This window comes from Osmerus eperlanus, chromosome 18 (genome assembly GCF_963692335.1).
Source record: "Osmerus eperlanus chromosome 18, fOsmEpe2.1, whole genome shotgun sequence".
Lineage (NCBI taxonomy): Eukaryota > Metazoa > Chordata > Actinopteri > Osmeriformes > Osmeridae > Osmerus > Osmerus eperlanus.
Genome location: NC_085035.1, coordinates 12,830,866 through 12,858,755, shown reverse-complemented (window position 1 = coordinate 12,858,755; position 27,890 = coordinate 12,830,866). Strand labels below are relative to the sequence as shown.

General features: G+C 42.2%; 1 protein-coding gene and 1 long non-coding RNA gene across 2 annotated transcripts in view; both read left to right on the top strand.

Moving 5' to 3' along the window:
- The window catches only part of LOC134038990 (pappalysin-1-like), a 267,738-nt gene that overhangs the window by 235,032 nt on the left and 4,816 nt on the right, over nt 1–27,890 (top strand). Inside the window, exon 21 of the mRNA XM_062484743.1 lies at nt 7,381–7,479. Coding sequence (XP_062340727.1) covers nt 7,381–7,479 — 99 coding nt within the window. The remainder of the gene's footprint in view (nt 1–7,380; nt 7,480–27,890) is intronic.
- Nucleotides 14,057–16,276, top strand: LOC134038993 (uncharacterized). Its single transcript, XR_009932714.1, has 3 exons — nt 14,057–14,293; nt 14,652–14,829; nt 15,686–16,276. It is a non-coding gene; the product is annotated as an uncharacterized LOC134038993 (long non-coding RNA).

The following is a 27,890-nucleotide window of genomic DNA, read 5'->3' as shown; positions in this document are numbered from 1 at the left end:
TGTGTCCCAGGCATAATACGCTGCAGACGTGTCCAGTGTAAATAGGGTGTACTCAACTTTGACATACCAAACTTTCCCACTACATCTTTGTAGAGACACCACTCTAAGGCTTTGGAGAACCTGAATGGCAGCAACTTTGCCTTCAAGTCCCAATTATTGGGGTGTCAGACAGGCAGGAAAATACCATGCCAGCATGGTCTTCTGCGTCATTTGTGACTCTTTTGATGTAGTCAGTCTTGAGGTAGTAGCTGTTTGTTTGTAGATGTTTCTCTTTGTCGTGGTACTGCACCATGCTCCTTGTAGGATTGGTATCCTACCGCTGGGGCGGTATAGTTGATCAGTGTCTACATGGGTCTTCATCTTTAAATAAATCAAATTATGACTGATAGTTTACAACTATTGCAAATGGTTGGCTAAAACATTTATGAATGGTAGGCTTAATAGAAGCAGATGACGGCATGGGTGAGGGCTGTTATGAGCATTGGATTCACAAGTGTAACTGATCGGTCTTATAATTGGGTGTGTTCACGCCTTCGGCGAGCACAACCATTGTTCTCCCACATATATCTTCTTTCTTATTAATTTTACCACTCCTAAGGATCCCTCAATATTTGGACTACATAAACAATGTCGGTGTTGAAAGGTTCATCTTGTTAGCGATTGCGTTGCTTGTATTTTTATTTACTTTCCGTTGCATGGTTTAAGTTGAAATTACGTTTTTGTGGCAAAAAGTGCCTTTTGTCAACAAAGGGTACTCAGTGCTAGCCTACGTCATAACGTCAGCACACGTTAGCAACGACGCATGGATACAACGTGCATAGATATGCTGTTGCACAGCGAGTATCGTGCCGTGGTGTACTAGCAGCACATGTAGGTTACATTTAAGCAAATCAAGACTTGCATGTTTACAGCAAGTAAAAGACTTGCATGTAAAGTAAAAACAAAAAGTAAAAAATTATGTATTTAAACTCAAGCTTGTGTGGTGCGTTGCTGTCTTCAATGCCACAGCCTAAACTTGATGTCAAAAGAAAAGTTTTTCATTTCCGGCGCAGTCAAACAATCCCCTTAAGTTTGGCTAGCAACAGCAGCTAGGCTAGCTTGCTCGTAGCACAATTTACTGAGGTCAGCTTCTCCACCGTGTAGGGCTCTAGTCTAAGATCAAATGGTCGTATTTGGCATTGTTACTGACAGTGATTGCTTCCAGCAAACTTCTTTTGAATTAGCCATTTCCGCCTAAATAAATGTCAAGCTTATTTACGTTTTTTTGGGGGCATATTTTCAGTTAGCAGATGGTACTGTTTCAATCGCGATTCCATCTAGCTAATAATACTGCCGGTGAGAACGTTGTTACTTAGAAAAACTTGTTTCAAAGGTGGTTCTTACTGAATGAATGCAATGAGTGGGCTAAATGCTTGAAAATATCACTACTGTAGAAGGGAAAAACTTTAGGTGATGTTTTAGTCATATAGGTTAAGTTCATTCTACACTTACAGTACATTTAGTTATTTTAGCAGACGCCCGTATCCAGAGCGACTTACAGTAAGTACAGGGACATGCTACACTTCACTTTTTGTATTTTGAATTGTACATGAGCAGCAACAAATGTATGCTATGCTTTTAAATCTATGCGATCTTCATAAATAATAAGTAGGCATTTTTATATAAAATATACAGAAATATCAGTTGTAAAAATAGCAGTTAATAAACGGACCCATCTGAAAGCAAACACACCCTACAATTTCCCCAGAAATTGTACCCTCTCTAGTTACTTTTATAGTCTTTTCCTATTTGACCTACACCAAAATTTAAGATATTTATATAAATATTTACAGAATATCCTTATTCTTCTGATAACCAGTAGCAGCTAATCAAAATATATACTTTACTGTTTTTTACAATGGGAGAAAATGAATAGTGAGCAGAATTAAGTTCAAGTTATCGTTGATGCGGCCCTCCAACACATTTCAGGTTTCTCATGTGGCCCCTTGTAAAAATGAATTGCCCACCCCTGAGTTACAGAGCTGGGCCATGGAGCTAACCCATGGAGCTAGGATTTTGATGCTAGGGAGAGTGTGGCAAGCTGGTTTAGCCAAGGCCAAAGGGCAAGAAGGCCACATTACAGGTGTTGGTAGGGTTGCCACCCGTCCCTTAAAATACGGAATTGTCCCTTATTTGAGAATAAAATAGCGCGTCCCGTTTTGAATCAATACGGGATGGGGTTTGTCCCGTATTTTCTGAGTTGTCTTCAATGCAGCATCCCATGCAAATCATCCCACCCGCATTCTGTGAAGACTCGTCCTATTCAGAGCCATAGAAAAATTGAGTTGCGACACTTCCATAGACTCCCATTGTTATCGAGGAATGAGGAAGTAAAGCGTGTCACATGCGACCTGTAGTTCCAAACATTGTATTTTCCACCGTTCAACCCCATTCATTTTCAGTGTCTTCGAAGCAAGTTAGCTGTTAAGTTGATGAAAATCCTGCATTTTTTCATATTTCTACCACCACATATCAATTGTTATTAGTAGTATTTCATATAGCTAGCTTTAGATAAAGTTTATCGTAAGATTATAGCTTGTTAAATTCTAAATGCAGTTAGAGCTAGACTGTAGGTCTAGTAGCCTGTCTAACGTAAGCAACACTTTTACTGAAGCTAGCTAGAGAGCACGTGTATCATAACCAGAAGTCAATTGGGTTATAGTCTTGTCAAATTAGTTCAAGTTATTGGTGTTCGTTGGCATACAAAGTAAATCTTCTCTTATTAGCCTAGTTAGTAGAGCTAGCAACAATGAATTGCAGATTAAGGTGTTCGAAGCAGGTTAGCTGGTAAAGTACTACAAATATAAGTGTTGTTAATGTGGTAAATTGTAAGTGGGCTGATGAATAAAAAAACGTTTAACAAGTCCCATTTACTTCAACAGTCGAAGGTTAAACGTTAAGTGGGACAATATAGTCCTTATTAGGCTACTGTTTGGTATGTACAGTATGGTACAGTTGTTACAGTATGGTAGGTAGCATAGCCATTTCTAGCTCTGCTTCACAATATTTCATTATGTATTATAAGTTAATGTAATATACATAAAGTATCAGACATATACATGATACAACACACCAGTAACCAATTCAGGGCTCGACAATAACGATGGCCCGGGGCCAGTAAAAAGTAACGTCGGGACAGTTAAACTAGCCACTCACTGGCCCGATCGGGGCCAGTGAGTGGCTGAGAATTTAAATGTAGATCGTGTTATTGCACGATTTATAACAACGGCATATCACGTAATTAAGACGGGCCAGCCGTTCGCCTCGTTCCCCCAGGCTATTGAACTGCAGCAGAAAAATTGTGTCGACTTGGGTACTTAGTATCATACTGATGAAATGCTATGGAAGCTTTTATATATTAGCATTGAGGGACCAGAGGTTTCAGTTTCAGCCAGACAGAGTTGAGCAGAGATGGCTGTCAGCAGGGAAGAGAGCACGTCATGTTTGAGGTTAAAAGTCAATTGTTTTGCTGACTATTACCCTTTTATTTTTTATCACTAGAAATGTGATTTAATTTTTGTTCTTTTTATATCCAGGAAGTGTTTAATAAATGGTTAAACATGTTAACACAAAAACACAACTTATAAGTCTTTGGTTTTGTTAAATTGATAAATTACAACTTTTGGAGGGGGGGCCAGTAAAAATAGTCTTGGGGCCAGTAAGTTTCAAACCCACTGGCCCGGTGGGGCCAGTGCCAAAAAATGTTAATTTTGAGCCCTGCAATTGATATTATGTGTTAATATACCGAAAATGTCCGTGAATCGAGATGGTGCTGCTGTCTGTCCCGTCGAAAACCATTCAAACAGGTTGACAGCAGTGGGGTTTTTGGAACTACAGCGAGCTAGCGGAAACACGTGTAAAAAAAGCTCTAGCTATTTCCCTCTGTGTTTCACTGGCAGTGAGTGTTCACAATGTTGTATTTCACTCCATTTTACACCAACAACGTCAGGGAGGACTACTTTTTGTAGATACGAGTCTGCTGAAGATAGCCAGAATATCGGATTTCTTTAACCAAGCCTGTTTCATTCGTCATTTGCCTGAGAAAGCGACTTCCGTTTGCCAGCTTCATTGAAAACCATTCAAACAGATTAACAGCAGTGGGGATCTACAGCGAGCTACTTGAACCACGTGATCACGTGTCGGCGAGATCAAAGCGTGTCGCAACTCTCTTTTTCTATGGCTCTGGTCCTATTCTGCCCCTGATTGGGTAATACTCGCTGCCATCGTTGGTTTGATCGGTTTGTTTTAGGTTCACGGCCAATCAGAGTCAGAGGAAGGCGGGTCTCTTGGTGTAGAGTCGATTTGAAAGAATGGCGGAGGCAGCTCCAGATACACCCCCACGTAATAAGAAGTACACTTATAAAAGGAAGTATGCTTGACATGCTCCAATACTGCACACTACTACTTCTGGTCCACTGATGTTATCATGTTCATGATGTTCATGGAAGATCATTTGCAAGTCTCCTGCACTATATCTATTTTTTCCAAGAGACTTTTTGAGTATCAAAGCATTTGTTTAATTTCAAGTTAATAAGTTATGGATCTGTTAATTTAATACGTTAATAAAATATGGGTCTCACAAGTTCCTTCAAAAGCCTATTTTTTGTGGTCTCACTGTCAAACTTTGTTGGCCTATGCTTATTATCGTCATAGCTGTGTATTCAGCTATGACGATATGACCACTTGAGTTGTGATAGAGAGAGACTGAGTGCATCTGTTCACACTGATTTCAATAGCAGAAATATTTTTATAATGTCCATGTATCAATCTTAATATTTTTATGAAAACATGTTTTAAATTGTGATTTACCACCACTGGCACATCATCAGTATTGAAGGTGGCAACCCTTCAATGCAAGGACCCGCTATAAAATTTTGAGCCATGAAATGTTAGGTCTCAGTTCAGGGAAGCACTTTTAAACAGTAGCACTTTCTATTTTTACATGTTTTATTTTGCTCAAAATGTTTTAGTTTGGCAGCTCAGTGAAGCACTTAAAAGATTTGTATGTTTATATACAGTATAATTGTGCTTCAAATAAAAAAAGTATTTACCTACACCTTATTCTTGTTTAAGATCATTACATAATATATATATGAATTTATATGGAGCGTGATAAAAAGGTGACCTTGAAATTGTGGCAACGCAAAATTTGGGTGCACCTAAATGTGCTGGTGCACCTAAATTAAAAAGTTAAGTGCACCAGTGCAACCAAGGCAAAAAGTTAGTCTGGAGCCCTCTAATGAGTCCAGCACTACTGCGAAATACAACAGCAACGCAATTCCAAAGGGATGAAAATCATGAAGGAAGAAGGAACAAATGGCAGGACTGTAAAATAACTTGCTAGATAACACAATTCAGAGAACAGGAACGTGGCCCAAAACGCTAGCTACAGTTGTTGCTAGCTGTAAAGCCAGGCTAGCTTTCGGCTAGCTTGTAAAAAGTCCCATTCATACAAGCGGTATAGTATTGCAATCAAAATTCTACAATTCGAAATTCTAGTGAAATTCACTTTGTCGTTATCTAAGGGATTATGTTAGCCAAATACTGGATATTTACCATCCATAAAAATGTCTGTCTGATTTCGCGCTCCAAACTCACTCATTGACGGTGCAGTACAAATGTATAGGGAAAACATGACATGGATTTCAGGACAAATAGGTTGTTAATGTATAGTGTAAGGCAAGTCGACTGGATGTGGAAAATGGACTGGCTGGGATTTGCTTCTGAAATGTTATGACCATGTTAAGATAAAAAAAAAACACAATTGTTAATTTTTTAGACATGTTACTTTTGTAATTAGTAATTCATTGGTTATTCTTTCTTAATTGGTCATAGTTCACAAGTAGTTCCCAATGAGGATATATTTATTTAGTAATAATCAAATACCTACCAAGGAACTACCTTTGTACTAAATTTGCTATTACTTACTGCAGTGTTTCCGCTATGTTGATTTTTCTAAATTTCTGCCGCCACGGTATCAGAAATAGGGCTGTACAAAATTTTAGGCGGTCTATCAGCAGTGATTGTTAGAAAGCGTATCGGAGGATTGCACGGACATGCGCTTCACAGCGCAGTTGAGATTGCGTGTGTGCGTCCTTGAGAACTGTAGAGCTAAGTCGTATAACTTATGTTGTCAGTTAATTTAAGGCTGTTATTGTATTAGTCTATAGTTCTTGCTAATTTAAATTAAGTTAACTGGTGATTTTCGTTGTTTGTAGGCTATTCTTCCCCTGCTAGCGAAATTGCACATGTCGATTCGATTGCGATTGCTGCCCTTGCTCACGTTTGTATTTTAGGTGCATTATTATGCTGAAGTAGTTTTAATTAATAAATAGTGTGTATATTGTTATTATTAGCTACAGAATGCTTAGCCTATCAAGATCAAATGAAGCAGACAGCGTACATGCTTCCGAGTGGCCCCATAATCGATAGGCTAGGCTACTGACCATTTACAATAAGTTACGTCAATTATTAATTGGCAGCATTTATGCCATTTAGAACATACTTTATGACTGTAATGTGTCATTGAGTAACCTAACTTTACTTCTTTAGGGGAAATAGGACAAAAATATGTGCAATATTACATTAGCTATTAGACTATTACATTAACCTGCTCCGAAATATAGGCTTAGGGTTAGCACTTTGTTTCGGCCGGGTGGGGGTGGGGGGGGGGGGGGGTCGGACAGACCTGCCCCCCACTGCAAAAAAAAAAATCCTAGAGGGAACACTGTACTGCTTAGTTAATCTTGGTTCCATATTAGTTAATAGTATTAAGTTTGATGTTAATGTAGTACTACCTATTACTTCCTGCATAGCTACTTGTTAACAACGGACCATTATTCTATAAGCACTACTGCCCTTGCGTAACCCACCATCCATACTTGAAACTGGAGTGTCAGTACATGTCAGTAACAACATCCCTGTTTAAAGACTCATGGGTCATTTGACCCCTTACTGCGGCTGAAACCGTCCGGGCACTTCTAATGTTAAAGTGTCCTCTATTCGGTTTACACGCCTGGCCCTCTCATTGCTTAAAAGCTCACAGTGGAATAAAGGGAAAACTATGAGGAATATTCAGCAAATCTGCTTTGAGTGTACTAAACAAACAAAAAAAAGGTTTGAGCTAAAAGTATAGGCTGTTACTGTTTAAACCCACATTTGTCAACTCATACATAAACTAGACAAATTGGACTTACATTAGAGATCATTACTAGAAATAGGTTAAAATGCCTGCATTCTTTTACGAATTGCAAAGTTTAAATAATGTCTACGGTGTATTTTTCCTGGTCCTGTAATTTTGTCATTTGTATTCTCATCCTTTTCTGCCTGTCTCGATTTCAGCCGTTCATGGGAGACAACTATTGTGACTCAGTCAACAACAGAGCATTCTGTAACTATGACGGAGGGGATTGTTGCCACTCCACTGTCAAGACCAAGAAGGTGAGTACTGGATACTTGGAACATGGACTCAGTACTTTCAGTTTTTACCACAATTTATGCATGTTCATCCAAGGTGAGGGTTTGTTAATAAAAAATATGGTCCTTGCAATGTGTACATTGCGTTGTCAGTGTCTTTGGCTAGGCCTTTTTGTATCAGTCTGTCTAACCATCTATCAATATGTCTGGTTGCGGTTAAATTGTTCTCTGTTTGAGCGTCTGCCTCTAGAGAGAGCGGTAACAAAGGAAATCAAGTAGGAGGTTGAAACACCAAGAAGTGGTCTTTCATAATATGGTATGCGTGTTTGTGCTTTGACCTTTAAAACTGCCATGTGGGCATAGGATCAAAAACAGTTATTTGTTTTCTGTTTAGGAAAACCCCAATGTTGGCAAAAGCATCACATGAAGCTGTAGAACATACTGTACAGACCATATTTTTAACCTCAAAGAAAAGGTCTAGGTGTTGTTTTTTTCTTTCACTCATATGAGTTACCAGTGCTGATAGAAGGCAATGTATCTTAAGTCTTTAATTGAGGGCATGAAAGTCAGTGCTGTAGCCCCAGTGGGAAATGACCTCACTCCCACAGCAGTTTTGTCTCATTGACAAAACGCTGTGGGAGACGCTATCTCTGCTCCACATCTGCTGGCCAGACTCCAGGCCAAGGGCTTAACATCATGTTGTGTAACAGACGCTCTGACAGACCAAAACGAGGGATTAGTGTGTGTGTATTGAGGAAGGGGTAGGGTGTTGGGGAGGAACAGCGGGAAAAGTCAGGCCCTCAAGTTATTCCTTGGAACTGGGCTATGGGCCTATGTGAGTGTGTCCCACACCAAAGTAAACAGTATTGTAATAGTATTAGGATTTAATTGAATGCCCTATAGTTTGTGCCAATGAGAAAGCCATACCTAGGCTTGGAAGCAAAGTATGGAGTGTCAGCCCATTCACACCAGACAAAATTTCTAAGGAAGAAATAATGGGTAGTTTATGCTATGATAAAAAACATGCCAAATTAGTATGCTTGTTATCAGCAGGGCATGCTATTTTTATCTCAGATATATTTACTCTTTATTATTATTTCCCACCCTAACTCCTCCATCGGTCTTCGGTCATGTCACTGCATGGACATGGTAAAAATGTGTGTCTCTTTCTGGAATGCGTTCCTATTACTATCTGGAAGGTAAGTTTTTGTGGCAAAGTGCAATTAAAGTTGAACTGAACTGATTTATGAAGTACGGCTGATATTATTATTAAAATAAGATCACAAAACTTTATCTGACAACTAAAAGAGCAACATTTTCCATTTGTTAATACAAACGTTTTAAACTTTAATACTTAACTACAGGGCGTGGCCATCTTTGAATCGTCATGTCTATGACGTCACGAGAATCGTTAGGTACTGTGACTGACAGCTGGTAGCAGTCATCAAGATTGACATTGACAGATTTTCAGGGAGAACACAGAGGTAGAAATGGCTTCAAACGAACCAGCTAAAACAAGGTGCAAAGTAGGATCTTATTGTATAGCAGGTTGTACAAACTAATTTTACAGGACAGAAGGCATTCACTATCATGTCCTACCCAAACGGCAACCGGTTTTACGAAAATGGCTTGTAGCTATAGCGCCAAAGCCCACCAGTTGCCCCCGGATTCATAGTTTGGAGTGATCACTATACCGAAGTGGATTATAATTTTAAACCTTTTAAATACGCTTTTAAATACGCTACGCTAACGCTACACACACTGGCATTTTTTACATAGGTAGCTCTAGCTCCTAAATTCACAGATATGATTGTAGCCTAATAACGCACCAAGCTAGGTCCGTAACGTTTCCTACACTGTAGTTTGTTATGTTTAACCTAGCGAACAAGTTATCAACTCAACCAGTGAGCATGTTACACACAACTTGAAGGTTACTAGTAACTGAAACTTACCAGCTATTTATAGGGCGCTCCAAACTTTCAAGTTTGAGTCTTTTATGGTCAGATGCACAGAACAACACAGGGTCAGACCGAGCACTGAAATTCTAAGGACAAGACAACGCAAGGCAACCTGGCATAGAATGACATATAAGTACTAAGATAATAGGTTACACCTATGATAAGCTAACATATAATAAAAAGTATTTCTCTTCACACAGCATGGGGAAGAGCCTGTGCTCAATGATGAACGATAATTTTGGTGGACCACCAACACCCAGGTCATTCAGGTCTGCCTCTTTGATCAGATCGATTCTGTCTCTGTTGGCATTGTCGTGCAGTTACGACAAGTACAAGTACACCACTCTGTGTTGTTCAACCTGTCAGTGTTAAAGGGGCGATTGATTGCAAAACCGATTTTACCTTGTCATAGTTGAAAAATGACAGTTTTGCGTGTAAAATAGACTTACAGTGAACCTCAAAGTCCATTGAAACCTCTTTCCTATCAAAATGTTACTTCTCACTACTATTTTGAAACTGCAACTTGCAAACGCTAGCTTTTGAAACAGTGCAACTTGTGACGTCACAAGTTGTTGCAGCATCAACTTTGTCATGCCCCAAAATTGAAATTTACCCGCCCTCTGGTTTTCTGGTCCAGGAACATAAACGGAGGTCGCGTAGATCTCCGACACTTTTTTAGCTAGCTGCGCGCTGCTCTGTACTTCCACTGGAATTACAAATAAGAAAGTTAATAAGTTTTCAAGATATTGAAATGGAGCGCCGTAAATGTGTTCCAGGCTGTACCGGGAATCCTGACACTTTTCACCATCTTCCCAAAGAACAAGACACTAGACGCTGATGTTTATCTATGGGAATATCCCTATTTATTAATGCTATTTTGCAAGGAATGCAAGAACAGCTAGATAGCGAAAACACCTAGACTGTAGGCATGTAAACTAGTTTAGCTTGCTAACGCAAGAGCATAGGTAGAATGTGCATAGGTATAATTTAGCCTAGTTTATTGGCAATGGGGCTAACGTTATTTCATGTTCCTGACTGTGTTGACTGGGGGGGTAAGATGGCTGAGCGGTTAGGGAGTCAGGCTATTAATCAGAAGGTTATTGGTTCAATTCCCGGCCGTGCAAAATAACGTTGTGTCCTTGGGCAAGGCACTTCACCCTACTTGCCTTGGGGGAATGTCCCTGTACTTACTGTAAGTCGCTCTGGACAAGAGCGTCTGCTGAATGACTAAATGTAAATGTGTTTCATTCAAATAAATAACCTGTGTTGTCATGTAAATCTACAATTCAAGATGCATCTTTGTCCAGATCTATTTTTCAGCAAGATAGCTAGAGCGAGCTGAAGCTGAGTTGAATCACAATAGTTTGTTTCGACAACAGAAGTGTAAACAACTAACGTAATCATTTCAAATGATATCTAGTCAATCTGTTGAAAACAGTGTTGTGTAGACACAATAGATGTATTTTTACGTTTTTATTTCAAGTCTCCACCTTCGATGTTTCAGTGAGTGCTGTTGGCCGTGTTGCGTCTTTGCTCAGCAGCTTCACTCGTTGTAAACCAACCAATCAGCGCGCAGCTCATCTATATATTCATGAGCATACCATAAAAGGAGAAAACCTAGCATTTTTTCCCGGGACAAATTCACTGGAAGTATCAGGGGGCATAGAACAGCACCCGGGCCATTTTCAGCCCAACCAATGTTACATACCCTATTCGGAGACCTTAAGGAACAGTGTGAAATTTCCAGAAAACCCAGTCAATCACCCCTTTTGAAGCTAACAAATGATTGTGTGTAGCTAGCTAGTGCTCTAACTACTGAATGCTAGCTAACTAATCAAGTAGTTTGTTTGACGTTGAAAACCACTCGAGTGTCGTGAAATTATTTCGACAGCAAAGTTGAAGTTAGCTAACTAACATTAACTTTATTGTCCAATTCAAGACACCAGAAATTGTTTTATACCAGTGTTTCCCCGACCATGTAGAGACAGAAATGACATGCCGTTGTGTAAATAAGATAAATAACATAAGGCCACTTAGTTTGTTTAATAAAAGACCAAACTATAGACCTGTTTTATAGGAAAGGTAACCTTAAATGACTTATTTTGTGATCTGGCGCTATATAATAATAATTAACTTGACCTTCCAGGGGCGGCGGGGGGTGCCATTGGGCGGGTGGGGCGCCCCCATAATATAATGGTAGGGGAAACACTGTATACATAAACATCCGTGATTCACATTAGCTACTTACACTCTGATTCTCGTCCATCTTGTTCTTAGCCGTAACCCTACAATATACCCTACAAAAAAGGAATAGTGTGAAATACCCCAAAAACCCATTCAATCACCCCTTTAACTATATTTATATCTTCCGACAAAACCACATCTACTGCATCATATGGAACAACTGCGGCCCTGCGGGAACATAATTACATATTGGTTCAAAAGCATACGCCATGGGATGAACAGGGATAGCTATGATGGGTCGATCTTCTTCAATTTTTTAATTCAGTTTGGCGGGTTGAAATTGATCGCAACCATTCTCGTGACGTCAGCTGTATACGTCATTTAAACATGGCGGCGCCCAATTATTTTTAAGTACATAATTTACACTAGAGATTTCGATTATTTATAGAATATAGCATACAGTTGTATGTTATATATTTTTTTATGTCATTAAATGTATACTATTATAATATCACTGTGTCTAATCGCAATTCAGTTTCACTTTAATGCTAGCCACAGTCACAAATCCCAAATCACACAATTTACTACCTGCTTAGCCAGTGATCTAGATTGCGACCAAATGGTCGCTTTTTGCGACCATAGTTTTGAGACCGTGCAATAATTTTTTACAACTACTCGCACATGTGCGCCCTGCAAATTACACTTATATTAGGGTTCTTCCGGTAGGAGGAAACCTATTGTTTTTGTTAGAATTCTTATTATTATTTTATTTATTTTTCCTCTTCTCCGTGAAGAGCCTCAAGGACCCATAAGGTCCGCCGTGATAGATTTTGCAGTACTGTCCAAATTTGGTACAACCTTCAAAACCATTCTCCTCATGAACAATAGATCCAATCGACTTGAAACATTCCTTTCTGACAAAATGGCAGAAAGGGGTGTATTTATGTAAATGTACACATTGCCTCAATATCTTTGTGTCAATAAATCAAATATAATTTTGACTGATGGTTTTTAAAACCTTATTATCATTCTGAAGTACCATGCGCAATATCTCAACAGTTGGTATGTAGCAGAGAGGATAGAGAGACTGACTTGTAACCTTATGCTCATAAGTTCAAATCCCCATTCAGCCTATTGTTGTTGGCCAAACATGAAGTCGTTTTGCTCTCTTGTTGTCCAACTCTTAACCTTCTACAATGTAAATGTGTATAATATTTAGCCATTTTGCAGAGGAACCCGCATCGCTGCTTGCAGCTATATATGTTATCTATTTTAATTTAATAATTTTTTGGAGGAGGGAGCAAGTCTGCCAGAGTTGGCCCAAAGCTTTTTGTGTTGTTTATTCAAGTTGGCCTTCAAAGACAATACTTATGAACAGAAAACATAGCTAGCTACCACAACGTAGCCCATAGCTCACTGCGCCCTTAAAGATGCAGTGTCCACTTGAACCTGTCCAGTGAATTATGTAAAAGTAGTCTGCTACACTCAAAAATAATTTTTGAGGTCGCACAGATTACATTTGGGGATCATATGCAACCAAAATTGTGGCAATTGCGAAATTGCCACAATTTTCCCAATTTATTAGTTTTGAGTGAGGCTGCCACATATCACCCTTGCCTTTACACTAAGACAAATGAGAAGAGAACTCTGTTTCATTCTACACTTCACTGTTAGTATTTTGAAGTGTAAATGAGCAGCAACAAATGTATGCCGTATGCTTTATAATCTATGCAGTTGTATCCAGTGTGAATTAGCAAAACTCACTTCTCAAGTATGTATAGGCTACAGACCACCCGTGCCAGCAGATAGGCCTAGCTAGCTTTTTGTTGGCGTAGGAGGTTTGCATAGATTAAAAAGTATACAACATACATTTGTTGCATGATTTTGAATCTATGCAATCTTCATGAATAATAAGTATGCATACTTACTTATGGCAGTTATTGTCTTCTTTGTTAGGCGTAGCGATGGTTACTAGCTGTGTTAGCTACCTGGCACTAATCACCCCCCACTACCTGTACATCTTGCGCACGAACAGTGCTTGATAAGTCTCAAACTATTTAAGACTTCAATATCTATGTTCTGTAGAGCACTTATCCGCCCAAGTACCTCTACAAAATCTACAATGTGTGCCAAAATAATATATCCTGACAAGCCATGCTGATAATTTGATCTATAAGGCCAGGATGCGATGCCAGAAATAAATGTGGTGCTCGGAAATATATGTGGCGTTAGGAAACAAAAGTCCCATGAAATAAATACATTTTGTAATAAATAATAAATGATCATTTTGAAATAAATAAATGTATTTATATAATGCTATATTTATATATTTATTGCCATCTTTTTTTAATTTCAGAATTTATTTCATAGCCATATTTATTTATGTATGTATTTATCTATTTATTTACCTATTTATTTATTTAATTTTGACTAACTCGGCATTCCATAGATTCCCTTTCCAAAAATTAACGGGCGTAATAGTTTGTGAAAGACCCAGAGAAACACAAATATCCGACGAGGCAAAATCCCGGACAATTTTGGAATCCCTGCCGGACGCATTTTTTAGGTCTCGAAAAGAGGACATGTCCGGGTAAAAGAGGACGTCTGGTCACCATACGTTAGGAGTCAGGCATACTCCAACCAAGACAGCAAAAGTGCCGCAATGAGAAACATCGCAGAAAAACTGGAGACTACTGGTGAGTAGCTAGCTAGTTCTACCATGTTAATCTGTTAAGAAGATAACCTATTTACATTTAGTAATTTAGCAGACGCTTTTATCCAAAGCGACGTACAAGGGAGAGATAAAGAGAGATCTAACTAGTTGCTAACACGGTTGTTTCATTAGTAGACTATGGTTCACTGCTCCCTGATTTAGTAGGCTACAAGTAGCAGTGTATTGAGAAATGCTAAAGGTTCTCCCTGATCTAGTAGGCTACAAGTATCAGTGTATTGAGAAATGCAACAAAGCATTTGTGTGGATAATAATGATTAATCAGAAAAAAATCCTAAGCCTATGTTGTTGTTAATTTAGTCTCAATCTACTGTATGTTACAGGAAATGCAGTCAAAGCAAAAATGGAAACGATGAGAACACAGTAAACAGTCGCTACCTAAAGGCCAAGCCATCGGGCAGTGATGGATTCGTCACACCATGTCAGTCCTGGATGGTGCAGAAGCTGAAGTTCCTTGAGATCCATATGAGAAAAAGGCCATCAAAATCAAACTTGTCTCTTGTGTAAGAATGTATTCACATTCAAAAGCACACATTTAAAGACTAGAGACCATTACACATATACATGATCAGAATTTAGATATTCTGTTAGGAATTCCCTGATCCTTTTGGCCTGTTGAGTGGGATTTGTAGACCCAGGCAGAGCAGCCTGCCGTAACTAAGGATCCTCTCTCCAGTAGTCAGGGGTGGTATCAGGTATCTCGTATAGAATACTGTGTTCCTCCCGGAGAAAGTTGTGCATTGCACAGCAGGCCAGAACAATACTCTCCACAACCTGTGGCTTTTGATTTAAGGTCTTGAACAACACACCTCATCTGTTTGTTAGTATGCCAAAGGCATTCTCCACGACTCTTCTTGCTCTTGACAGCCTGCAATTGAATAGTCTCTGTTCCTCAGAAAGGCCTCGCCTTGAATAGGGTTTCATTATGTAGGGCTTTAGCAGGAACGCTTCATCAGCCACTACATAATGTGGTACTATTTTTTGGGATCCTGGCAGGGGAGAGGGTGGGGGGATGTTGGCTGTTTGCTGTTCCAGTGATTGTTGGAGAGTACACCCCCTGAACACACCTCCATCAGACACCCTGCCATTACATCCTATGTCGACATATAGGAACTTGTAGTCACTGTCTACAAGGGCCATGAGGACAATCGAATTGAAATGTTTATAATTGTAATACAGTGAACCACTGTTTGGTGGAGGTCTGATGGCAACATGCTTCCCATCCAAAGCACCCAGACAGTGGGGAAACTGACAGTTCTTCTGGAATCCTTCTGCAATCTCTAACCACTCAGATGTTGTGTTGAGGCACAAAAAGGATATTAAAAAACACATGGGTAATGTCAATATTTTCTGTCAGCAGGATACATCAACTGAAACGGACGATGCACCATTGGAAGGGATTGGGGGTGAAGATAGCTCTAAGACCGCTATCATCATCAGCTCTGAAGACCCTGATGTGACGGCAGTTGATGGGAAAAAGAGAGGAGGAAACTGCCAGTACATCTTATTTCACACCCCCACTCTCTACACCTCGTATAAGAGGTCTCAAGACAGAGACTTACAAATGCTTGAGGCTATCAATTGTACACTGCGCACTCTCACTGAGAGTGCAGCTGTGAAGCAACAAGACCACATTACATCTTACTGCCAATACCTTGAACATGAGTTAAGAGCAATGGAACAACTAGATCCATGGTATTTTCGATATGTGCAATGCGAAATAGGTTGGCTCATTTATAACCCTCGTTCACCCAACCATCCATATGGACCTTCCGAAGGCTAATTGTGAGTGTGTGTGTTTGTGAAGGAGGGCATTCAGCTCGCTCTCTCTCTCCCTCCCTATTCTCTTCTCTGCCCTGCTCTTTTCTGTCTCTCTCTCTCTCCCTATTTCTCTCTGGCTATTTATTCATTATTTATTCTATTTATTAAACATGTCCAATTATTTGATAATTTGTGTGTTTTGGCATCTTTGTAATGTACTATTGTGACTACACTTTCATTTTGTTATTATCCATCTTGCTGTTGGCCTAGTAAGCAGTACTGCCAAGGTAGCCTAAGTCAAGTCAAATTTATTTATAAAGCACATTTAAAAACAACTCACGCTGACCAAAGCGCTGTACAATTAAATCACAATAAAATATCAAAACAAATAGATAAACATAAACAATTACATCACAAACAAAAACAGATAAAAAAACAAACGCAACGCACTCAACTAAGCATCTATGTACACATCAAAGAACAGTTGCCAAAAATGGTAATATCACCATCAGACGCTCACCAGGAGTAATGCAGTCTCTGAAATTTTGTGTTTTTTCTTCTTATTAGTGGATTAACCAGGTTGAGTAATTGATCAAAATCCTGAGGTGCAAAACGGGCGAAGTTCGCAAAAGCCGGGGTGTCTTCAGACCTAAGCTCCCTACATAAATTTGGATAGGCTCCCTGCTCCCCACGACGCAGTGTCCAGGGTTTACACCATCTCCTCCTCAGCCGTCTTGGTTGTTGTCTCTCCTGAATCCTCCTTGAAGCTTTGTAGGCCAGGTAGACCAACATGACTCTGGCTACATTTAGCAAGGTATCAACCTCATTCATCTTAAAATGATACTACAACACACAATTGAAAAAGCTAGCTGGAAAAGGTAGGTTACTGTCTAAGCAGTGTGGAGCTGGCAGTTGGTTTACTGGACATTCTAAAGACAGTCACCTGCCAGGTACCAACAACTGCCAACTTTAGAATGTTGGGATTTGTTGGAGTTTGTTGGGGCAGTGGGCAAGCTGCTTTAGTTTAAACAATCGGTTTGGAGGTTATATAATAAAAACAAACAAAAAAATGCCCCAGCTGCAAAACACCAAACACACCTCACAATTTCCCCATAAATGATTCACTCTCTAGTTATTTGTAATTTTGCTGAATTTTAGCACAGTATGTGAAAGTGATGATGTGCAAGAACAATTGGAAAGACTTATGATGAATAGCATGTTTTGATAAGTTGAGGGCTATTATATCTAACCTTCTGAGACAGCTGGATTTGCGAGATCATGACCATGCGAGAATCCATCTTGCCAAGCTCAAAGTTATACATCTGTGCCCAAACCACAGTGGTTCGGACCAATCAGTGCCCTATGATGACAAACTGCAGGCAGCTATGGGTTTTGTTGAAGTTAACCTGTGATAGAAGGTGATGAACAGATGGTTCATCCAATCTTTTTTTTTAGGTACCTGCACTTTTCCAAACTGTTTCCAAGGATGACTTTCCAGATGGTACCTAGTAAAAAAAACATCTGTTATATTCTATAACCTTGTCAGGTTATAGAATATCACATACTCCAACCAAACTTTACTATTTCTGTGTCATTGCTGGATGTGAAGGGTGTGGGACAAAAAGGAGAAAAGGAGGGACATTTTTTAAAGTACTTTCATTGTCCTTAATGGTCCCTATAATGCAGGAGTGCAAAATATAAGGCCTGATGATTCCATACGGCATGTAGGCCAAGTAATGGAAAATTAATGTATATATGTAAATATATAATGTAAATAATTATACACACACAGATGCAGCTACTTATATATCCACTACAGGTCCTCTTGTTGATGTCCTTAGGTTATACGTGCTTACTGTTGCTAATTGGGTGTGCTCACGCCTTCGGCGAGCACAACCATTGTTCTCTCATATATATTTATTATTATTTTTGTTTCTTTTTGCGCCCCTAAGGATCCATCAATATTTGGACTACATAAACAATGTTGGTGTCAAAAGTTTAGTCTTGGTAGCGATTGAGTTGCTTGTATTTTTATTTACGTTCCGTTGCACGGTTTAGGCTGAACTTAAAGATCCTGTAAAGTGGAATTAAAAACGAGTTTTAAGTTAACCACACCACGTGAATAATGTTTTATTAACTACCCATCCAAATTTGAATGAAAAAAAACACAGACAAGTATGTTAAATTAGGCTTTGAAATTGTAAGAAAATCAGCAGTCTTCTGTGCTTGAGACTGGGGGGGCGTGTCGCCTGAAGGAGCTGAAGCTCGCCCCCTCGAGGCGCCGCCTCTCTCAAGTAAGCTACGACCCAGGCTACGTCAAGCCGAACAAAACAGTATAGAATTAGAATTTATTTGTTCAATGAGTGAAACATACAGATGCATATAAATGAAATATTCCCCTGAGCTGTAACAGTAAAAATGGACACCAGAGACAGCAGGCAGTGAGCTCTCCAACTACTTCTAGCACATTAGCTACCATTTGACCAAAATACCATCATTCTACACCGAGTAGCCTAATATCAAGTTAGCAGTGTGCACTAACTCATAGCAGACATACCTCTGGAAAAGTTATCTAGTATAATTATAACAAGCACACAGAACTGAGTGATGAACTGCTGGCTGCGGTGGATGGTCCAGGTGCGACCGGAGGATGAACGGCCGGAGGGGCGATGCTCGGTACGTCTCAGCGCTGAAAGAGAAGCCGTGTGTTGGTGAACCCCGTCTGTCTCTGGTCCATGTTAAAACTGTCCGCCGTGAAATGGTCAGTGCAGAGGCGGCTGTTGGAGTTTATCCGAAGCTTTCCATGAGCGTGGCTCTTCACAAAATCTATCCACCTATTTTTCCTTTCATTATCAATAGAGAACTTAAATAGCGTTGCAGCGCGGCTGGAGTTCTTGCATCCAGGGAAGATGCAGTTGCGGGTGGTGGGAGACATCCTGAAGCTAGCTAGCTGATGTAGGCTACAATAACAGTACAGCAGGAGGAGCCATTCAGTGATCTGACGTAGATAGGTAAAAAAAATGACATTGATAGGTAGTTTTTTGGCTCCGCCCATTAAAACCTGATCTGAAAACAGAAGAGAAACTGTTCTTCGGTCTAACTCCACATTTCAGTGCGACAAAGTTTTAGCGCTTTCCACATGCTTTCAGGAACTCATTTCACACGTATATAATGTACTTATAAGCAAAACATGGAATTTACTTTACAGGATCTTTAACTTTTTGTGGCAAAAAGTGCCTTGTGTCAACAAAGGGTACTTAGTGCCAACGTCACAACGTCAGCACACGTTAGCAATGACACATGGATACAACGCGCATAGATGTGCTGTTGCACAGCGAGTATCGTATCGTGCCGTGGTGTACTAGCAGCATCATACATTTAAGCAAATCAAGACGTGCATGTAATAATAAGTAATGTAACATTAAATAATGTATTTAAACTCAAGCTTGTGTGGTGCGTCGCTGGCTTCAGTGCCACAGCCTAAACTTTATGTCAAAAGAAACTTTCTAATTTCCGGCGCTTTCAAACAATCCCCTCACTCAGTGAAGTTTGGCTAGCCACCGCAAATAGCTTCCTAGTAGCAAACTTCTTTTGAATGAGCCAATTCTCCCTAAATGGATGTCAAGCTTATTTATGCTTTTGGGGGCATATTTTCAGTTAGCAGATGGTACAGTTTGAATCGCGATTCCATCTGAAATACTGCCGGTGACAACGTTGTTACTGTGACGGACCTTTCTATGTGTAACGGGAAAGGGGGTGTTTTGTCCTTCGGGAGTTGCCGTAGGCGTGTTGCTAAGACAAGCGTGAGGAAAAGTAAGTGAAGGGTGTTCGAATGCTATGTCAAGAAGAGAAGCAGTAAAATACATGTTGTGCTTAAAGACTGTGTCTGCATATCATCATTTACACAACAGAAAGTGTTGTCAAATGAACCCACAAACAGATGGCTACATTACAGTAACTTGTTTCAAAGGGGGTTCTTAATGAATTATGCAATATGAGCTAAATACTTTTTCACTAGAGGAGTAAAACTTAAGGGGACGGACCCACCTGACGCAAGCAAGCACACCCTACAATTTCCCCAATTGCCCTCCTTAATTTGTATTCTTTTCACACCCCTAAGGATCCCTCAATATTTGCACTACATAGACAAGGCCGGTGTCAAAAGGTTTGTGTTGTTTGCGATTGCGTTGCTTGTATTTTTATTTACGTTCCGTTGTACAGTTTAGGAGGTTATAACGTTTTTGTGGCTAAAAGTGCCTTTTGCCGCACAAGGGAACTCAGTGCTAGCCTACGTCATAACGTCAGCACACGTTAGCAACGACGCATAAATTACATTTACATTTTACATTTATGCATTTAGCAGACGCTTTTATCCAAAGCGACTTCCAAGAGAGAGATTTACAGAAGAGCATAGATCACTGATCATAACAACGAGATAGCCCCAAACATTGCGAGCAGCCAAAACATGAAGCATACATTGTGGAAAACCAAATAAGTGCCAAAGGGAAGAACCATAAGAGCATGCAGTTAAACAAGTTACAATTAAACAACATGAAACTCCCCACAAGAGTGCAAGAGTGTACCTGTAGAAAAAACAATCAACAGTAAAATATTTCACAGCGAGTACAAGAATTTGAAACCGTTACAACTAACCAACAAGAGCAACAAGTCTCTCAATACGAGTCATTGTGATCCTGGAGGAAACTAACATCAGGTCCAGCCAAGCATTCCTAAGTGCCGTTGTACTCCCGGAACAAGTGCGTCTTGAGCCTTTTCTTGAAGGTGGGGAAACAGTCAGTGTCCCTGATGGAGGTGGGGAGTTGATTCCACCATTGGGGGGCCAGACAGGAGAAGAGCTTGTGTTGGGACCGGGCGCTCTAGAGCGGTGGGACCACCAGACGGTTGTCAGAATAAGACCGTGGGGGGGGGGGGGGGGGGGGGGTAAGGCTGGAGGAGAGACTTGATGTAGTCGGGTGCAGTCCCATTCACCGCTCGGAAGGTCAGTACCAGAGTCTTGAATCTGATACGGGCCGTGATGGGAAGCCAGTGGAGGGAGATGAGGAGCGGGGTAACATGGGAGCGTCTGGGTAGATTGAAGACCAGACGGGCCGCCGCGTTCTGAATCCTCTGGAGAGGGCAGGTTGCGCATGCTGGGAGACCGGCGAGCAGCGAGTTGCAGTAGTCCAACTTCGAGAGGACAAGTGCTTGGCCTAGCAGCTGGGTGGAATGCTCAGATAGGTATCTCCTGATCTTCCGGATGTTGTAGAGGGTAAATCTACACGACCGGGAGACCGCAGCAATGTGGGCTGTGAGGGAGAGAGAGGCGGAGATGTCTGTGAGGCAGGCCTCGATCCTAGCTGAGATCCCCGGATCAGTCGGGGGGGAACGACAGGTACAGCTGCGTGTCGTCAGTATAGCAGTGGTAGGAGAAGCCATGGGAGGTGATGATTGGTCCAAGCGAGGTGGTGTAGAGGGAGAAGAGGAGGGGTCCAAGGACGGATCCCTGTGGGACACCAGTGGAGAGCTGGTGAGGCCTGACATTTTGCCTCCCCAGGAGACCTGGTAGGATCTTCCCGACAGGTAGGATGAGATCCACTGAAGTACAGTGCCAGTGATGCCCATCTCAGAAATTCTGGCCAGCAGGATTTGATGGTTAACCATATCAAACGCTGCAGAAAGGTCCAGCAGAATGATGACGGATGACCTCGAAGCCGCTCTGGCAGACTGGAGGGCAGTGGTGACTGACAGGAGGGCAGTTTCTGTGGAGTGGCCAGTCTTGAAGCCTGATTGGTTGGGGTCAAGCAGGTTGTTCTGAGAGAGGAAGTTTGACAGTTGGTTAGATACAGCGCGTTCAATTGTTTTGAAAAGAAGGGTAGTAGTGATACCGGTCTGTAGTTCTGGAGGACAGCTGGGTTAATGGAGGGTTTTTTGAGTAGAAGACTAACTCTGGCCTGTTTGAAGGCAGAGGGGAAGGTTCCGTAAGTAAGAGAAGAGTTATGGACATGGAGAAGAAAAGTTATGATGGAGGGAGAGATGGTTTGAAAGAGAGGGGAGGGGACTGGATCAAGGGGACAGGAGGTGGGGCGATGAGAGAGAATGAGGTTAGAAATCTCTGCCTCGGACAGGGGAGAGAAAGCGTTTAGAAATTTAGTTGGGTCAGTCATAGAGGTTGAGTGGGTAGGAAAGGTGGGTTCAGGGAACCGACTGCTAATGGAGAGGAGAAGTCGTCGGGGGTGGGGGGTTAAGAAGGGTGGAGAATGTGGAGAGAAGTTTGTGAGGGTTTGAGGCAGAGTTAATTTTGTTCAGAAAGTAGTAGGTTTTAGCTAGGGCTGAACGATTTCGGAAAATAAGATAATCGCGATTAATTTGCAATTGCGACTTAATATGCGATTATTATGATGTATTATTAATCATTAATATAGATATATACTAGCCTACTTATCTCCAGTTAGCAACATAACACAAAGTTCAGAAAAACTAAGGAGAACATAGCCTGTAGCCTACCTCATCGAAAATATTTTGGTAAATCAAAGTTAAACTAGAAACGTAAGCTTTAGTTGCACTTTCTTAACTAAAGCTAGCTAGCTATAGCTACCGTTTCGGAAAAATAACTTGCGCTGTGGAGACAGTCGGAAATATACGTTAGCCAGGCAGGTTTTACACAATGCTTGACACTGCGCAGCATCTTTTTTTTAAAGGCTGGCTGTAGTCTCAGGTTCTGTTGAGCCTGAGGCCAAAGTAAAATCGCAGCCTTTGCGATTACAAAATCGCGTTCTGTCCCATCGCGATATTAATCGCAAACGCAATTAATCGTTCAGCCCTAGTTTTAGCATCAGTTATGCGGGCAGAGAAGGATTTGAGGAGGGAGTGATACTTATCAAGGTCCAGACCGTCTTTGGACTTGCGCCATCTCCTCTCGGCTGCCCGAAGGATGGACCGTTCTTCACGAATAACATCCGTGAGCCACGGGCAGGAGGGAGAAGATCGCGCAGGCCTGGTTGACAGGGGACAGAGAGTGTCGAGTGATGCAGCTAATGTGGATAACAGGGTGTTAGTGGCAGTGTCGGTGGGGTGGGACATGAACTCGTCAATGGGAGGGAGGGAGGATGTTACAATGGAGGAGAAATGGGAGGGGGATAGGGAGCGGAGGTTTCGGCGGAAAGTTACGAGGGGAGGGGAGGTAGTAGGGGTTGGAGGGAGAGAGACAGAGAATTGCATGGAGTGATCAGAAATGTGTAGTCGGGTTACAGAGGTTAAGTCAGTGATACAGTTACGTGTCAGGATGAGGTCGAGCTGCTTTCCTGCCTTGTGGGTCGCCGGTGTGTTCAGCAGCTTCAGGTCGAATTAAGTCAGAAGAGACTTGAAGTCGACGGCCTGCGTTCCTTCGAGGTGGATGTTGAAGTCCCCAAGGAGTATCAGTGGTGTTCCATCATCCGGGAGGACACTGAGGAGCATGTCCAGCTCCTCCACAAAGTCAGCTAGCGGCCCTGGTGGGCGATAGAGGACAACTAAAAATGCTTCGATAGGATCAGTTAGCATCACATAATGGTGTTCAAATGATTTGGCAGTAACAGAGAGTGAGGTGGATGTGTATTTAATATGTGGGGAAAGAAGCAAACCTGTCCCACCAACTTGCCCAGTTGAGCGAGGTGAGTGAGAGAACGAGTAGTTGACGGAGAGAGCAGCTGGAGTTGCAGTGTTCTCTGGGCGGATCCATGTCTCTGTCAGCGCAAGGGCGTGCAGAGAAGCATGGGATGCAAATGCCGGGATGAAGTCTGCCTTGTTCACAGCAGACTGGCAGTTCCAGAGCCCAATAGAAAGAGAGTGGGCAGGTGGAGAAGATCTGGATAGGTGGCTAAGATTAGAAGTGGGCCGTATATACTTTGTGACATATCTACGTCTACGTCTGTGAGTGTTGTAATGAACGGGAATGCTGAAGAAACACATGCTAGCTATGAATATGTTCTAGATGGATTAGAATACAAATGGGGTTATACTTATCAGAAGAGGTGATCCGGCCTCGTCGGCCATCCTCGGTGGACTCCCACAGGTAGACTCCCTGTCTTTGTTCAACCGAATCTTCGTGCACCGAGGCTGGCAGACAAGGCTGCCACTGCAGTGCTAGGCACCTTAAATATGCTAAGGCACAGCTGACAACGCCCCTAGCTAATTATCATGTAAACGAAAGCTGGGTTTTTTTACGGCGGCAAAGTACCCAGACACTCAAATCGCTAGCTAGTTACCATAAACCAATCAATTTTCTTATTCATCGGCACCATCTTCTTCAAGATGGTGCCGATGATGGCTGCCTCGGTTGCTAGGTGCGCTCTGTTTTGTCTTGTTTTGTCTGTTAATTCAGTGTTCTGCCAAGATTTCCGGGGTTCTCTAACAAGAGAAGTACTTCTAAACATCAGGACTACAACTCCTGTGGATTTATTTCCCACTTTTCTGCTTCCAGCGGCAGATTTAGTGGGAATTCTAGCCAGTGCCCGCGCTAGGCTTTGCCCATGCAGTGAAACGCCGAAGAAGGGGAAAGCGAGCAGGAGCGCTAGTTCAGCTACGCAGACGTGGAATCCGAACAGTGCTTCCAAGTTTTTTCCTCTCCAACGTACGTTCACTGTGCAATAAAATGGACGAACTTCAGCTACTGATGGTGAAAAACAGAGACTTTCTTTCATCTTCGGTTTTGTGCTTCACGGAGACATGGCTGTGCGATTTGATCCCGGACACCGCATTACATTTGGCAGGCTTTCAACTCGTGAGAGCTGACCGGGACATTGCACTCTCCGGCAAAACCAAAGGCGGTGGTATTTGTTTCTACATCAACAGTGGCTGGTGTGTAGATGTGACAGTGATTCTGCATCATTGTTCTCCGGATCTGGAATCATTTTTTATAAACTGTAAACCTTTTTACTCGCCACGAGAATTTGCGTCACTCATTTTGGTCGGAGTTTACATGGCACCGGGTCCACAGGTTAAAGAGGTCCAACGCATGCTCGCCGACCAGATTCTGAGTGTGGAGCGAGCAAACCCGGATTCCCTTGTTATAGTACCCCGCGACTTTAACAAAGGTAATCTCAGCCACGAACTCCCTAAATACAGACAATTCATCAAATGCCCAACCAGAGAAGAGAACACTCTGGATCACTGCTACACTACAGTCAGTAGAGCCTACCACGCCGTCCCTCGTGCAGCACTGGGTCACTCTGACCGTGCCATGGTCCATCTGATTCCTGCATACAGGCAGAAATTAAAGCTCTGTAAACCTGCTGTGAGGACATCAAAACAGTGGACCAGTGAGGCTATGGAGGATCTGCGAGCGTGCTTGGACTGTACTGACTGGGATATGTTCACAACTGCTACCAATAGTCTGGATGAACTCACAGAGGCTGTGACATCATACATCAGCTTCTGTGAGGACTGCTCTATTCCAACACGCACCAGGGTTAACTTCAACAATGACAAGCCCTGGTTCTCAGCAGAGCTCAGAAGGTTGAGGTCAGAGAAGGAGGAAGCATTTAGGAGTGGGGATAGAGACCGATTCAAGGAGTCGAAGAACAGGTTTAGCAAGGCGGTGAGAGAGGCTAAACGACTGTACTCAGAGAGACTGAAGTGCCAGTTCTCTGCTAACAACTCTGGTTCTGTCTGGAGAGGGCTCAGGCAGATTACCAACTACAAGCCCAGAGCCCCCCACTCCACTAACGACTCCCGCCTGGCCAACGACCTGAACGAGTACTACTGTAGATTTGAAAGACAGTTGGACTGTCCTGATCTACCCCCTCCCACCCAAGAGGCCTCCCCCCTCCCCCCCTCTACAGTGACGACTCTCTCCATTCAGAAGGGTGAAGTTAACAGACTTTTCAAGAGGCAGAACCCCCACAAAGCAGCTGGGCCGGACTCTGTCTCTCCTGCCACCCTCAAGCACTGCGCTGACCAGCTGTCTCCGGTGTTAACCAATATCTTTAACACCTCCCTGGAGACATGCCATGTGCCAGCCTGTCTCAAGTTCTCCACCATCATCCCTGTGCCCAAAAAGCCAAGGCCAACAGGACTCAATGACTACATTTACTCATTTAGCAGACGCTCTTATCCAGAGCGACTACAAACCCGTCGCCCTGACCTCTGTAGTAATGAAGTCTTTTGAGCGCCTTGTGCTGGCACACCTCAAATCCATCACCGACCCAATCCTGGACCCATTGCAGTTTGCCTACAGAGCCAACAGGTCGGTGGATGATGCCCTTAACATGGCCCTCCACTTCACCCTACAGCACCTGGACTCCCCAGCATCCTACGCCAGGATCCTGTTTGTGGATTTCAGCTCTGCCTTCAACACCATCATCCCCGCCCTGCTTCAGGACAAGCTCTCCCAGCTGAACGTGCCCGACTCCACCTGCAGGTGGATCATAGACTTCCTGTCTGACAGGAAGCAGTGCGTTAAGCTGGGAACACAAGTCTCTGACTCCCGGTCCATCAGCACCGGATCTCCTCAGGGCTGCGTCCTTTCCCCTCTGCTCTTCTCCCTGTACACCAACAGTTGCACCTCCAGTCATCCGTCTGTCAAACTTCTGAAGTTTGCGGACGACACCACCCTCATTGGGCTCATCTCTGACGGGGACGAGTCTGATTATAGGTGGGAAGCTGACAACCTGGTGCAGCCAGAACAACCTAGAGCTCAATGCTCTTAAGACAGTGGAGATGGTTGTGGACTTCAGGAAGAATACAGCCCCACTCACCCCCATCACCCTGTGCGACTCCCCAGTCAACACTGTGGAGTCCTTCCGCTTCCTGGGCACCATCCTCTCCCAGGACCTCAAGTGGGAACTGAACATCAGCTCCCTCATCAAGAAAGCACAACAGAGGATGTACTTCCTTCGGCAGCTGAAGAAATTCAACCTGCCAAAGACAATGATGGTGCACTTCTACACAGCCATCATCGAGTCCATCCTCACCTCTTCCATCACCATCTGGTACGCTGCTGCCACTGCCAAGGACAAGAGCAGACAGCAGCGTATCATCCGCACTGCTGAGAAGGTGATCGGCTGCAATCTGCCTACCCTTGAGGACCTGCACACCTCGAGGACCCTGAGGCGAGCGAGGAAGATTGTGGCCGACCCCTCCCACCCTGGCCACTCCCTGTTCCAGCTACTCCCCTCTGGCAGAAGGCTGCGGTCCATCAGGACCAAAACCTCACGCCATAAGAACAGTTTCTTTTCATCTGCCACTGGCCTCTTCAACAAGGCCAAGGACTCCCATTGACATTCATTCATTATTTAACCCAGTATCTGATTGCACTATTGCACTATGTTGACCACTCATGCTGCTCATTCTTATTCTTATTTTTATATATATTTTATTTTATATTTAAATTGTTTTATTCTTAGATTGTTTAGTTCTTAGGAATAGTTAAACTTCTGTACCTTTACTTAATTTAAGATTCGTATATGTTTAGTGTTTGCACCTCCCTGCCACAGTAAATTCCATGTTTGTATAACATACATGGCGAATAAACCGAATTCTGATTCTGATTCTGATCCCATTAGCAATGTTGAAACGGTACAAACTGTTTTGTATAATTTGTAATCTTTTTGTAATTATTTCATATTTTGTTTCAATATTGCTGGTTCAATTGAATGTTGAAAATAAGTTTTTTTTTATAGCCTACATTTAATGTCCAATTAGGCACTTATTGGATACCTTCTTTAAATATTGCTGGTTCAATTGTTCAGAGAGAAGTGATCTCTCACTCTGAGATAACTTATTAACAATGGCAGTCGGCCTACAAGTTCTGAAATAACAATAAA